General features: G+C 36.4%; 1 protein-coding gene across 2 annotated transcripts in view; it reads right to left on the bottom strand.

Annotated features, from left to right (window-relative positions):
* Positions 1-15,043, bottom strand: part of LOC112160890 (MAM domain-containing glycosylphosphatidylinositol anchor protein 1) — a 189,944-nt gene that overhangs the window by 119,338 nt on the left and 55,563 nt on the right. For both annotated transcript variants that reach the window (XM_036210939.1, XM_024295756.2), the window contains one exon: positions 12,002-12,141. In XM_036210939.1, coding sequence (XP_036066832.1) covers positions 12,002-12,141 — 140 coding nt within the window. The remainder of the gene's footprint in view (positions 1-12,001; positions 12,142-15,043) is intronic.

The following is a 15,043-nucleotide window of genomic DNA, read 5'->3' as shown; positions in this document are numbered from 1 at the left end:
TAATTTAGATTAGCAGCAGCAATTCAGAATCGCTGTGGTTTGATGATTATCACCAGTTCTGTATAGAATCAGCGCTCTTGTTCCTTTTTGGGGACAAACTATATCCTTGCAAGGCACCAGCATTTGAACACAAGGACACTTCCTAATATCTGGTTTATCTGATACATATTTTTAATCCAATAAAAATATCAACATGGAGTACCAATCAAAGAGGAAAACAGGATGTTCGACGTTGGGGAATACTTTTAATTGATCCGTCCAGGAATTTTGAGGAGGTTAAGAATTATTTATAAAGGAGATCTTAACTCATAAAGGGGGATTACCTTTATAGCTACCTCGGTATTAACAAAAGGAAGTTTTATAGATTTGTTCCTCAAATATTTAGAGTTTTTCATATTAACTGTACAGTCAATTTGGATGAAGTGTATCTTTCCAAGTAAACCTTTAAAGCTGGTCATATAAGTAAAAAACAGATTATAGTCATTTTCATGTTTTGATTGAATATTGGTTCAAGTGTTTATCGTAAGTATATATTTTTTATATATATTTCAGGAGCTTATTAAGATGAACTTTTTCATATTTTACTTTTTCTACTTGGAAAGGGCTGCAGAATCACTTAGACTTCCAGGAACTGAACTACTCAAACAATCTTAGGTAATCTTTGAAATAACGTGACAAAGACTGAGGAAAGATTATTTAATTTTAATCTTTTGAAATAATGTTATAATGTACATGATAGATATTTTCTTGCACAACAGCAGGTCCGTAGCTATGGCAAACAGGGAGGACTGGCTAAATGGATAAATGGATAGACATTCCCGAACAAAGACTGTCATAAAATCGCCCACAATGCATGGAGCCTTACACCACCCAGCCATTTTACAACATGCTTAGTAATGTTTCTGCTTACATAATACAGCACTCCGTCAGTCTGCTGAAACTGCATTAAAATGATAAGAAAGGCAGTTGAAATGATTATGTTAAAAGTAAAACTGAAATGCATGATGGATTAGAAACATGCTGCCTCAGAGAAGAAGACTTCAGCAGATTAAAATTCCATTCACTGTTGCCCGGTGTTTAGAACAGCACACGCTGACAGTCACTTTGACAGCTACACACATGCTGTGAGGAGCTGGGAGTCAATAGAAACATTGTAGAGTGGTTTTAAAGAAAGTGAATGTGTTAGAGAGCCAACAGTTAACTCTAATCCTATAGATCTTCTTCTTTGTTTGACTTTCAGCTGCTCCCTGTAGGGGTTGCAACATCAAATCATCCGTTCGTTCTCATATTTGGTTAGGCTTTGGCTTGACGTTGGAATCCCAACAACCCTCTGGATTTACGCAGACTTAGAACAGGGAAAGAAATTGTACCTATTTCAAACTAGTTTTAACTATGATAGGTTACGTAATCTGCCAAATCTAAATAACGTAACTTTTCATAAACTTGTGGAAAATAGTGATTCTTCCACAAATAAAGAATTTCCTCTTTATGCTACATTTTCAAGATGATTTTAAATCTATGAATAAGCCTTTTTTCTCTAAATCCCTTATGTTCACCTCAATTCAGTTTATTCATAAAACACCAGTTCACAACCAACATTGTCCAAAGCCGCTAGACAAAAAGAAAAAAATCATGAGGCGGAGCTTCAATAATTGAGTTTTTTACAATCCAGTTAGGTTTGGATAATTCCAATGAGGCAATATTATCTTCATTGTGTACCAATAACCTATTTGGGTGACTAAAACAGTACTGTTGCTCGCCATTTGGACGCCATAACCAATTTGACAATGGCGTATATAGCCTGTTATAATAATAGGAAGTATTACAATAACTGAAGGTACAACAACGGTAACAACAAAGCTAGACATGACTGTTACTTCAGACGATTAATTCAGACATTTTAACTGTCATATAAACCCTGGTCAAACTTTGAATGCCATAATTTTTAGGTGTAAATTTGAAAAGTAAAATCAGAAAAACCAAAAAGGCCATATTAATGATATATGTATTAAAACCAGCCAAAAGACATTATCTTATCTGTCAGATATTAACCTATTCCAACTTCATTTCCTTTAAGTTTGTTCATTTTTTGCAAACCTGAACATTTACAAAAACAATGTAATAAACGATACAGATGAATAAATGAGTGCATAAACCAATGAAAAAAAATAAACCAGCTGTAAAAATATTTTAGCTTTGATGGACTGACTTATATTTTTATTATACTGGTAATCTTTGCACCATAATGCGCAAAAATCAAGATTCAAAATGTAAAAAAAAACAAAACAAAAAAAACAATGAGCTTCTGTCCTCACCACATAAACTAGCTTCTGTAAGACAGCTATACGCTACATCAGGTTCATAAACAAGGATATACTCATTTTTGGCATCCAATGGTCCTGGTTTAGATTGACAATTTGAAACGAAAAAGAATAACAACAAACACACAGAGAAATGGGCTCATAAACTTTTGAACTATCAAACAAAAGACAAAAATCCTCCACTTTAACCAATTACAACTGCGTTGTTTTGCTAGCTTTGAAAGAGATGAGGCACTGGAAGCTGTAAAGACAGCTGAAGGAGACAGTGGACTGAGACAGATCAGGTCATCAATGCAGCATGTGGAGTGCAGCAGAAACTCAGTAAGCCCAGTGGGACCAATGCAGAATGCCGCAGAGTGCTAGTCAGGCGGAATGCACTGGAACAGAGGTCAGCATGCTCGATGTTTGCCTCCAGCGTCAATGTGCCTAAATGTTACCTCATTTTATGGAAAGAGAAAACTATGGCCACAAAGCCTATGGCTGCTGAGTCGCTGTGGAACATTAGCCAAATATATGTGTTGAGATTGATAAATACTGCAACAGCAGTTTGAATTATAATTTATAGCATTATGATTCAGTTCAACTAACAGAAAATATTTTGAGAGGAAAAAAAACACATTTTAATGGTTTGTTTGTCTGGTAATCAGTTTATATCACAGCAAGAAGTAAAACACACTTCTTGCTATAAACCAAATCATATTAGATTAACACTTAAAATTTAGTACCACAAGGTTATGTTTTAGGATCACTGTTATTTTATTTTCCTTAACTCTTTACAACCAAGCTTGCATTGTAAGCATACATCTCAACATACTCACAGATTATGTTTTTTTTTTTCTTTTAAAAATTCCTCTCTAACTTGTTGAGCACTAATAAGCTTTTAGGTAACAAATAACTATCACTAAGAATGGCTGACTTATATTTGCCCCTGATATGATAGTTCCACAGATCAGACAAAACCTCAGTTCTTTGAACTCCTTCCTTCAGTCAGGTCTCAGGAACCTTGATGTCGTCTTTGATCAGTTTGTGTGCAGAGATCATTCCGCAGAACACATTGTTTAGACATGTCTTTATCCTCTCCTAATTGAGAAATATTGTCTTGTTAGTATCAACAGATGATGCATGCTTTAATGTCTTTACGCTTAGACTGAAAGCAGGAACCAGCAAAGAAGGCCACATTACACTGGTTTTACATTCACCTCACTGGCTGCCTATTGATTTTTAGAATCAACCATAAAATTCTTGTCCTCACTTTTAGAGCTCTTGATGGTCAGGCTCCCAAATACATATCTGACCTGTTGACCCTCTACAGATCCTCCTGAGCTTTAAGGACATGAGGTCAAAATGTATTTGTAGCTCCTAAAACCCATTATGAAACCCAGGAGATCTGTGTTTTCAGTCAGTGGCTTCTAGATTTCTGTGTAGCTGACTCTCCCGACTGATTAAAAAGGCAGTTGAAAATATTTCTTTTAGGGATGAGCCTCCCGCCTTAAGGGGTTTCACTGTTATAGATTATTTTGTTTCACGTGTTTATTTTTTAAATATTTCTTATGTATTTGACTATATTTTATTTCTGCCTCTATAAAGCAGTTTTTATTGTTTGAGACTCTATGAAAACAAAAAATTCCTTATTATTAATAAAATAAACATTTGTTGCAATACTGATGTTTTCCATGTTAGCAATGTAAATATAATAATTCTTTTAACCATTCATGATTCTCTTACTTTCATCAATATTTTTTAAGTCATTTACCAGAAGTAATTAATTCAAATATAATTATACTATTTTTACATTTAAATAAGTTGATGACTTTTTTAAGTAGACCTGCATTCATAAAAAATGTAAAAAGAGTAAAAAAAAAAACATTTAAATGTAGTTTTGGAACAAGTCTTTATATTTTGTTTGATGATTTTTTTTGATTGATGATTGACTGAACAATGTGTGAGATTGTTTTTTTATCTTAAAAATGTTGCTCACTTGTACACTTTTATCTCATTATTTTATAGATTGTGTATTTATGTTTTCTTCTTTTAAATTGATTTTATTGCGTTTTTTAAACATATTTTGCTACTTGTGAACCATTGTCACTTTTTTTCTTTATTTCTTTATATTTCTTATTGAGTTTGTTGAAGGAGTTCGTAAGGAGTTGTGTGATAACAGTAGAGCTTAGTATGCTGGTTGCATCACAGAAACATTGGTTTAATCTCCTCTGTCAATTACAAACAACGTGTATTGTTTGGTATTGTTGATTCAACTGGTATTGTTTGGTATGATAATAAGCGCTAAAGACCAAATTCTGTAGAACAAGGGATGTTGAAGAAAGTCTGCAAAATGGGTGTCCCCAGAAGGACATACCCACACAACCATCTCCTTAACCTTTTTGGCTTCTATAGATTTGTAGTCAAGGTTTGTAGGACAATATGGCTGACTGCTCTCTGTACAAAAAGTGTGAACCAGAGTCCAGATTCTGCCAACAGCAGTTGTACTGTAGGGTCAAAGTGTGAAGAAGATGAGTAGGATGTTATGCTGAATAAAGTAAAATCTTTCACACACACATAAACACATGCTGCACAATGAAGAGTAGCTGCTGGTGATCTACTGTCAATTTCCCCATCTCCAATAATGAAGGCCTGTAGCTGTGTCCCCCTGGTGAAGATGATCCTGGGGATCTACACTTGCCGCCATGGCAAAAGTCAGAGACCAGTCAGTGTCTGAGCCAAGGGGTCCATTTCCCCTGATGTGTAGTCATTGCATTAATGCACAAACTCAGTCTGTATTTTCCACAAATGTCTTGGGTGTCTGGAGCCGGATTGGTTCCCCCAAGTGTAGAGTTGGTCTTAAATTTACTGCACTAGACTTTGGCAGCAAGGTGTGCTCAAAAACCTCCTCTCATCTGGTGCTGATGAGCCTTTCAGGTGAACTAGATCACCGATATGCAGGGTAACCAGTCTGTTCTTCAAAGACGACAACTGACCCACCAAAGTTGGGTTTATAACCTTAAGGATTTGGGACTTGATATACTTCTTCCACAAATGCAAGTTGCATACAAATTTGGAAATGCATAGTAAGAGAATGAGCTGACTTTCCAACAAAAGAAAATCTACTAAAAATGTTTTCCCCTTTTTGTTTGCTTTGTAGTTTGCCTTTGAACTACATCTAAACTGTCAGCCTCTTAAATGTATTTAACAAGAGTATGTAGATGGACTTTTTAGACATGCATTTTATTATGTTACCTGAAGTTAACATTTTCATTGGAAAGTATAAAAAATTGTTAAGATCTAGTGATTTTTTTCCAGGTGGTAAGACAGCCGCCTCTGTGCTTTTATAATAGTCTTGATCTTGTTTTGACATATGGTGTATAATCTGAGCATCTGGCGCTCTTCCCAAGTAACTCTTTTGTTTGATCATTTTGTAATTGCTTTTTTAAATTACAAACAAAATCTTCCTTGATTCTAGTTTAAAAAGAACAAAAAAAGTATTTTATCAGAAGCAAAGAGAGTTTAGTTGAAAACTGTGATCATGATGGTTTTATGAATTCCCGCATGGGATAACTGTGGATGGTTACTAATCTTATGCTGTCACGGCCACAATTTCATGGACTAAACTTGTGTACTGATACCATTGCTCCAAAAAAGTGCAGAGCCTTGAATTTTAGAACTCCCTTTTATAACTCACAACTCAGACCTTGAAACAAACACTGCTAAATCTGAAAAGAAATGCAGTTTCACTAAATCTGATAAGCACCTAAAGCAATTACAGCCTCAAAAAGGCCCTGAGCAGGACTTGAGCTTCTTAATTCTCTGTGTTTATGGAAGAAAACAAAACACAAGTTTGTTTTTTTTTAAATTACAGCAGAGTTGACCAAGACTCAAAGCAAAATTAAACAATGTATTATTCCAAGGTTGAGAAATTAAATGTGTCTTAACTGAAGCGATTAACTGTCTCATTTGATCCCTACAACCTTAAACAATTGCATTAAAATGACTAATCTGCAGAATCACCCATCTGTTTTCTTAACTCTCTTAATCCCTTTCGGGATAGCAGGGTTGCTGGAGCCTATCTCAATCACTGTTGGGCCTACACATTCTCACTCCCAACTCATATATTGACGTATGTTTCGAGCCCCCTCCACGTCACTTTTTGATGTTTTGTGTGTCCCAACTTGTCGTTTTTTGACATGCTGGTTGTTCCCATTAAATCACTAGGGTTGGGCTTCCAAGTAGGAACCGTTATGATTTACGCGGTTCTACTGAAAACGAAAGAACCTGCTGCAAACGGTGCCGCATTTCGGTGCTTAGTTTCATTGAAAGTCTATTTGTCTTTGGACATGTCAATCACTTCTACTCTGTTCAGTATGTTGAAGTTCTAGCCAATCCTTTTGCCTTTCCTGTGGTAGTAGGCAGGCTCATATAAGACCAGGAACGAGGTGACCATGAGCACGCGGAGTGCTTGAATGTCTGGGTGAATTTCACAGCAGTCCACAGAAGTTTGACAGGTCGCCGCATCGTATCAGCCAATCAGGAACTCAGCTTTGGGCACGTGATGTTTTCAGTGACGTGATCAGCAGGTAAAATACTAAACCAATACGAGTGTTTTTGTCCTGTCGCAGCGCGGCGGTTCTCTGTACATGGACTTCAGCGGAGCTCACTTGCTTAACACACCAGTAAACAGACAGCCACTGCGAGGACAGCCTCCTCGGGCCCTCCTGAACTGTGATATTTTATATATTTTTGTCAACACAATAATTGAAAAAAGGTCACCCATTTTTCTCCCCTCTGGGTTAACGTGGGGCAGCCTTCAAACTCAGTCACAGAGACACAGAAACACAGCAGAAGCGGCTGTCATCCAGATACACACACACTCCGAGTGAGACAGAAGCCCCGGTAACCTCTCTGCTGCTGCAATTTTTGACATGGAGGTCTTAACCATGCGTCATTATTAAGGCCCTGTCTGGTGGGGGCGCTGTCCGTGGGGAGTGGAGGTCCCATTAGGCACGGGACTCATGGAGCACAACATGAACCCAATATGAAAGGATTTGTGATAATCTCAGTATTATGTATAATTGCTGATTAGGAAATGAAACCAGAACCGCTTTGGCACCGGAACCAAATAAAACTCAATCTGTGCCCAACCCTATAAATCATGGGTTCCCAACCCTCGGGACACAGTACCGGACGCAGAACCGGTGCAGAGTCAGGATACTGGTACCAATCTGCGTCCCGAGGCTTGGCGACCCCTGATTAGTGTCTCTGGACTGGTAATAATTCCCAGCCTGGAGAGGACCAAACCATGCGCCCATATATGACGAGTTGGAGTGAGAATGTGTTGGTTGGGCGAAGGCGGGGTACACTCTGAACCGGTCACCAATCGAGGGCCTATAAAAATGATGCTTTAAAAATTTTGGACCAGATTTAAAAAGCACATTATTGCCCTAGAACCACATTAGATTAACTAATGGCTATTTTTAATTCAATTCAATTCAATTTTATTTATATAGCCCAATATCACAAATTTAATTTGCCTCATTGGGCTTCATGCCTGTAGTTTTTACAGATGCACAGATGGAGTCATAAAATATGCACAATAGGTAAAAACTAAACAGACTATAAAGAACGGTCATCCCTGTCCTTAGACCCTCCCTCGCGGTAAGGAAAAACTCCTAAAAAAACCTGAGTCAGGAAAAAAAGAAGAAACCTTAGGGATTCCCACATGAGGGAGAGATCCCATCCCAGGACGGACAGGCGATACCAGAACGGTTAAAGAAAAGTTAGCTGCTAAAACTGCATATATGAGTAGAGTTCATTCATATAGAGCTGAGGGACGAGTGATGATTAAGTCCATAGTCCAGATTTTTAGACCTCACTGCTTCATTTGAAACCACTGACTACAAGATGCTGAAACAGGGATTAAAACGAACATTGGCTTCAAGAGTTCTACTTTTTGATCATCTAATAGTACGGTTTACAGAACGCAGGTTTACTAGAAGCATGTCTGGATGCAGAATTGGTGGTAGAGTCAATTATTTGATATCTTTTTCCTACAAAACTAGCTTTAATGGCATTTATTCCCATTTCCACTAGCTCATGCTTATTTTTAAGATCTTTCAGTTTGAGGATTTTATGATTTCTTTAATTGCCATCTTCTTCTACATCCATCTTTATCCCATGAAAGAATTGTGGGTTTTTGCTGAGTTGACAGTTTTAGTCAAAAGCTCTGTTAACTGTTCAGTCTAAGAAAATGAAAAAGAGTTTGGCATTTTTCCTTTTCTATTCCATTATCAATCCAGTGAAAAAAAATATGTCTTTTTTAAGCATATCAAAACAAAACAGCCTTGGTTCTGAACACATCAACAAAAAAAAATATTTTTGTGGAGGCACAAAAGAGACGTAGGGAAATAGAGCCTAGGAAAATACTCTTTAACTGACAGAGAAGAGGTCAAGGGTCATGATTTTGAGTATCTCAGAGTTTGCTGTTAAAATTACTCTGCTGTTAGTTTTTCTTTTGCTAGGTTGAAGATATTGACAAAGAATATATAGGTTAACACCTTTCTATATATAGTAGTAGCATCAGTGGCACAAGTCATGTATTTTACGTTATCTTTTATTTCTTCATTGCTGTGTGTTGTGCACTGGATGTGTATTGTGTGTGCATGCTGGTCTGAGAGAGCAGAATAGAGAAAAAGAGACAGATGATCAAATAAGAGAGCTATGGAACAACAGGCACAATTATAGGCAGGTTAGGTCAACAAAAGAAAATTAGATGTGATTGTTTTGCTTCTGCACAGCCACATGACAAGCTGCAGCCGCTTCTTCAATACAAACGCACACTCCACACACACGCACGCACAAGCACACTCTTTCTTCCTGTAAACACAAAAAGAAGAAAACAAGACTTAGACACAGGCACTGTTTTATTCATGCTGATGTGATGCCAGTAGACATGCATCCGTGAGGAACACCACTTTTCTCACCTCACACATTCCCACAGAAATACACACAAGGCACACAACCCCTCCAGAGTCACCTCAGTTTATTTTCCATACAGCGCTGGATGCTAAAGCATGCTAACACACACTAACGCCTGCATGATTACACACACATCCTTTTGGTTCAAAAATGTTTCACTGGAGTTCAGTGCAGAAAAGCAGATGTGCCCAGGGTCAGAGGGAAGCGTGCTGCTTTGAGTGCAAGTGTGTGATCTCATATGACTGTTTCCTTTGTTTCCGCTTACCGTCTCTGTATGAATTTACTTTCCCTTGCATAGCCTTATATTTAGATAAACACTTGTGAAAAAGTTTCCAAGCATAAAATAGGCCTTTATGTAAAAAATATAAATGTTTTTTTTTTTTTTGTTTGTTTGTTTAGTTTTTTTATAGAGATGTCTCGATCAGTTTTTTTTGTCCCTAATCCAATTCTGAATCATTTGTTTTGATGAGTATCGGCCGATATCGAGTCTGGATCTTTGGAAACACATACAAATAGACATGTTTACAAATACAAATTACAATTTGCATACAAATTAAATAAATTGATCCAGATTGTTTCAGATTTGTATTTAATTAACCTTATGTTATCGTTTAACACCTAAACAGAGCACCTTTGTAAAGTTCTTCAACAATAAAGCAAAAGTAGTGCAACTACCAACTAGAAAAACATTTTGATCATATGTTGTTCATATCCCTGTTAAATATTATTAAAAATGAAAAAGGACTTTTTAAAAAAAAAAAATGTAGCATTAATATGACACTAATTATTAAGGACTAGCTCATATTAATAGAACCATTTATTAGTTTGAGTGGGTTTTGAGAATACAAAGTTATTTTTTTAATCACTTTTTCTCAGAGCTTGCACTTTGTAGACGGGCCCTTAGCAGTTGTCTTATTTCCAATTCTTGCCCCTCTTGCTCAAACTAGTGTCGTGTTCTGCAGTGCTTTACGCCAAAATATTGTGACCCAGTGCTGGCACTTCTCCATATCAGAAGTACTGTCGGTACTCAGTACGCCACCGGCACTAGTACTTGTCTTGTAAAACTTTAAATATTATTGTCATTGCTTTAAGAAAAAAAAATACATAATTAAACTAAAAATCTAGATTATTCTATGTCCACGCATTGAAAAAGGACTTATTTTTATTGATCAATATTTACATTCAAGATTCTCTGCGTTTTCACTTTCCTAGAAGAAAGTACAGAAACTTCTTGTTGTCCACTTAAAGAACCAATCTGTTCATAATAAGAAGACTTTTAGTATAGTACTTATCTGTAATAATAACCTTGAAATATAGAACACTATAGAACACACTGATAAGTTTAGAATATAATAAATATCCGATCTCTGATTGGGATGCAAACTACATAATTGAGCCCAATTTCCATCATGTGACCGGATCGGGACATCCCTATTTTTTACTAGTTTAAAAAATATTCTGCATTGTGGCATAATCCAATGAGCACATCTAAAATTAAAAAGAAAAAAAAACTCTAAAGTAAACTGAAGTGAATTTAATAAATGTATTGTTTATTAACCTGATCTGATGTGAGGGTTTTATTGAACCTTAAGTTTTTTCCCCTCAATGTTGTATATTAAGAATCCACTGATGCTGAAGCATAATCAGTTTTGCTGAAGGCGTACAAAGTAAATCAGTTGTTTACAGTACATAACACATTCATCCAACCAGTTGTTTGCAGAAATTACACCGTGACCTTTATGTCACAAACATGTTCTCAGCTCCATAGCTGCTTCTTCTCAGGGAAACAGTTTACATCGGGGTAAACTGCATTGGGTGACAGTATCATTAACCGGATAACGGAGTCAGGAGAGCCAGTTTGCATCGAGTTCACTTCATGCCACTTTAAGCTGAGTAAAGGATGACTTGGCACAAACAAACTGACACTGCAAACATGAATCAGTGACTCATGTTGGACACAAAAGAGCGCAGTCAATACGAGCCATATTTCTCAGTGAATGCTAATCATAAAATGTGTCCACGTCGCGTTCGGCCGTTTCCCATCACCAGCATATTTGTACTTGCATGAAACAGCAACTCCATGTAAACAGACTAAAATCTGCCAGATTAAAGTAAGAAGAGCTCATGCTAACATCAGCAGCTGGATAAGACCTCTGGCCCTGCTTTATTTTCATCATCACAGCAGCTCAAATTCATGCCCAGCGTCAATATTCAGCAAAACTAATAAGACAAGATCTGAAAATGTGGGATTTCTTGAAGAGAGATGAGCGGAGAGCTGATCAAAGCGTACCGATAATCCTGACTGGCAAAAGAATGAATGGGTAAGAGATAAGAGGCTCTGATCAACTATATTACCATCTACACTGAAACAAAAATCTCCTGCAATCTTGCAAGTGAGTGTTTCTAGTTCATTCCTTTGATCATCTTCCGTCTCATTACATGAAACATTCTTTTTCTTTTTTTTTTTTGCTATATAGTCCATTTTTTTTATTCTTTTCGTGTGAAATGTTCTAATTTTAGGTATGTTTAAAATGTGAAAACACAAACAATTATTGCATCATGTGCATCTAATCATGATCTGTTCAGATCCAATTGGATCATTAATGTTAACAAGTCCTTAAGAAGGAGCCTCCAAACCAGCCTAAAGACTTAGTCGTAGTGGATCAGCGGACATCTTAAGGGGCGTGGATGAAGCAGGTGGGACAGGAACATACCTGTGGCCGTGGGTGTCCTTTAACAATACACTGCAGCACCATTGTGTCTCCTTCTTTGATGGTGTAGATCCTCTCGTTTATGCTCTCATCTTTGACGTTGCACGCAGCACCGGAGTGCACGATCTGGGCATTGGCGGGGGCTGCGATTCAACACATCCAGACACAGACATGATTCCATGCAGACATACACAGACACAGGAGAGAGAAAACATGTTACATATTTAGTATGATCATCGGAGAAAAAAAAGAAAAGGCTCTTTCTCTTGTGGCTCTATGAGTAATACTAGAGTTCGTATTGATGAGTCACATGTATCACATTACTCTCACATCTGCATGAACTCAACTCTTACAAAACCGCTCAAGTGTTATATCAGAGGATCCAAACGTTTATTGGAAAATGGATACTATAGTCACCTTGAGAAGGTCACAATGTGTATTTGTTACTGTAGAACAGTGCATTTGTGTTGTTTCATTAAGAGTACAATACCTGCCTCACAGTTAATTTATTTTTAAATATGGAATAAAATAAATTAAATACATTTTTTATGCAGGTAAGAAACATTATTTTAGATTATAAAATCAATAAAAAAAAGCATTTTATCATAGAAATGTGGTGACAATAACAAAGACAGCCAACGGAAAAAGGAAAACTGCTTTAACCAAAAGAAGATTTTTTTGGACAAAGTCTAAAATGATTGATGATGATCTCTGAGACCTAATGAACAAGAACCTCTAGATTTTGACTAAACATTTTACAACAAGCAGCAAAAAACAAAACCAAAAAAACACTTCTATATGAGAAGATACTACGTATTTATTTATTGTTTAAAGGGGGAGTACAGTGGCCCTGAAGTGCATATCACACAAGCAACTCCCTTGATGCAAACACATTTTTAGATTACCTTTGTTTTTCGTAAAAAAAAAAAAATTGCTTTTTTTTTTTTTTTTTTTTTTTACAGAAACTTGAAATAGTAAGCTCTCTGGGACATTGGTGATTAGTTGATGAAATTTGATCTTTGACAGATACATTTTTTTTTTTTTTTCACAGTTTCTGTAAAAAAAAAAAAAGCAAAAAAAGAAAACTTTTTGGAAAAGAAAATCAATTTTCATTAATCCAATAGAAATAAAAAATCACAACAGAACAAAAGACGAACCAAATAAAGTTTAGTACAACGAGACATTGCTGATTTGATCAGGATGTTTGTCCATCATTTCAACTGAAAGTTATTTGACATGAAGTGATACTAGATATGCTCCGTACTAATCATGAAAACAGTATTTATAGGAACCATATACATGATTGTAGTTCACCTTACTCCCAGTAGGAGGATTCTGTATTTAGGGAAGACGTCACAGTGTTTGTCAGGTGTTTTGGGGCAAAGGGTTTATTACCGCATTAAAGTACATACGTAGGCTGATCATTTCACACGCAAGCATGTGTGACAAAAATAAATGCGTTGCCATACAAGTTGAAGTGGACATTCAATGACTGGAGCAAACAAATGCACTTCAACCTCACTCTGGGTCAAAACATTCTCAGTAGCCGAGTTTTCGGCTTAGCTCCTTTAACAGTATTAGTATTCAGACACTGAAGACACATTTGAAAAAACAAAAACGATACAAATTAAATGTGATCATCTAATCACCAACGCACCATAGTAGGTACCGTTTGTTTTTTTTATTTTTTTTATTTGATTTTTAAAATTTCACTTTGATTTATGGAAATGACATTTCTTTTCTGAAACGTTTCATTTTTATATGTTTTTAATTGTTTAGGTTTTTGGAATTTGATTTAAATTTCTAAAATGTATTTTTTAAAATTATTTGTTTTGCTTTTTTAATTGTTGTGATCTTTAAAATGTTTCACGCTTAGTGAATTATTGACTTGATTTACACATTAGGGTCATCATAGGCGCATGCAGTCACAGTGTTTATCTTATGAACATTAAATTACAGTTCTGAAAGACAAAAAAAAGCTACATGTTTTTTCTCACACTACAAGCAGTTATCTTTGATTTAGCACAAATTGTTAAATAAAAAGACAAAAATGTTGATTCGAATGTTAAAAAAAAAAATGTCATAAACATGTTTTTTTACTCTATTTTTCAAAGAATAAGAACCAAGAAACAGAAGCCGTTCCATATCGTCTCATTTGTCTTCTACAAATTGCCTTGTTCCAATCTCAGCTCTACTTTACAACAATCAGCGACAGCTGCTGCAGAAATAATAGATGATAGATGCGTGATAGCTCTTTGCAAAGATGACACTTTCTGCATCAATCTGCACGAAGTTGACCCATGCGGAGGGGGTTGTTTGCGTGCAAGTGGCCTCAGTTGGCTTCGCGTCCCTCATGATCAGCAGAGACATGAAGAAGCAGAACAGAAAAGAGAGAAGGAGACAGAGCAAGGAAAGCAGCGGGTGAGGAAGAGGAGGCCATAGAGGAGTGTGAAGCCCTAGAGAGCTATGAGGAATGGGGCTGCACAATGATGTGATTAACATCGATTCACAAGGAGAACAAATCTTCACTGTACTCAACAACTGCTATCATTGAATGGACAGAAAGAAAGTGGGGAGCCTGTTCACTTAAACTTCATTAGATACACACACATGAACACGACAAATGTGGCAACAAAAATCCAGTTTAGTTTCTGTTTGTGAACAGAAAAGTTAACGTTTTCTAATCTGATGGATATGAAAAAACCACCACGCTGAGATTTAGCAAGTATGCCTCTAACAACATAAGAAAGCCACAGCCAGTTTCATTCCTTTACTCATGGGCCTTTAAATGTGCTGACGTTTGGTCTGCAACTAAAGTTCCTGATGGATAAATAAAGTTATTTGAATTCAACATTTAAAAAAATAAAATAAAAGGTTGTAAATCCACAAATCCTTCACACCTGTACAGCCTAAAGCTTGGTTCACACCACCTTCAGCAATGGGCGTTCAAGTGATTGCTTCCAATGAAAAGATTTAAAAAAAATGTGCACATGTGCAGATTTCAGGCTTTTGCGCTCAAAACTTGCATGTTCATGTGTAACTACA

The sequence above is a fragment of the Oryzias melastigma genome, linkage group LG3, assembly GCF_002922805.2.
Source record: "Oryzias melastigma strain HK-1 linkage group LG3, ASM292280v2, whole genome shotgun sequence".
Lineage (NCBI taxonomy): Eukaryota > Metazoa > Chordata > Actinopteri > Beloniformes > Adrianichthyidae > Oryzias > Oryzias melastigma.
Note: the sequence above shows the minus strand (reverse complement) of the source record. Positions and strands in the feature narration are given on the sequence as shown.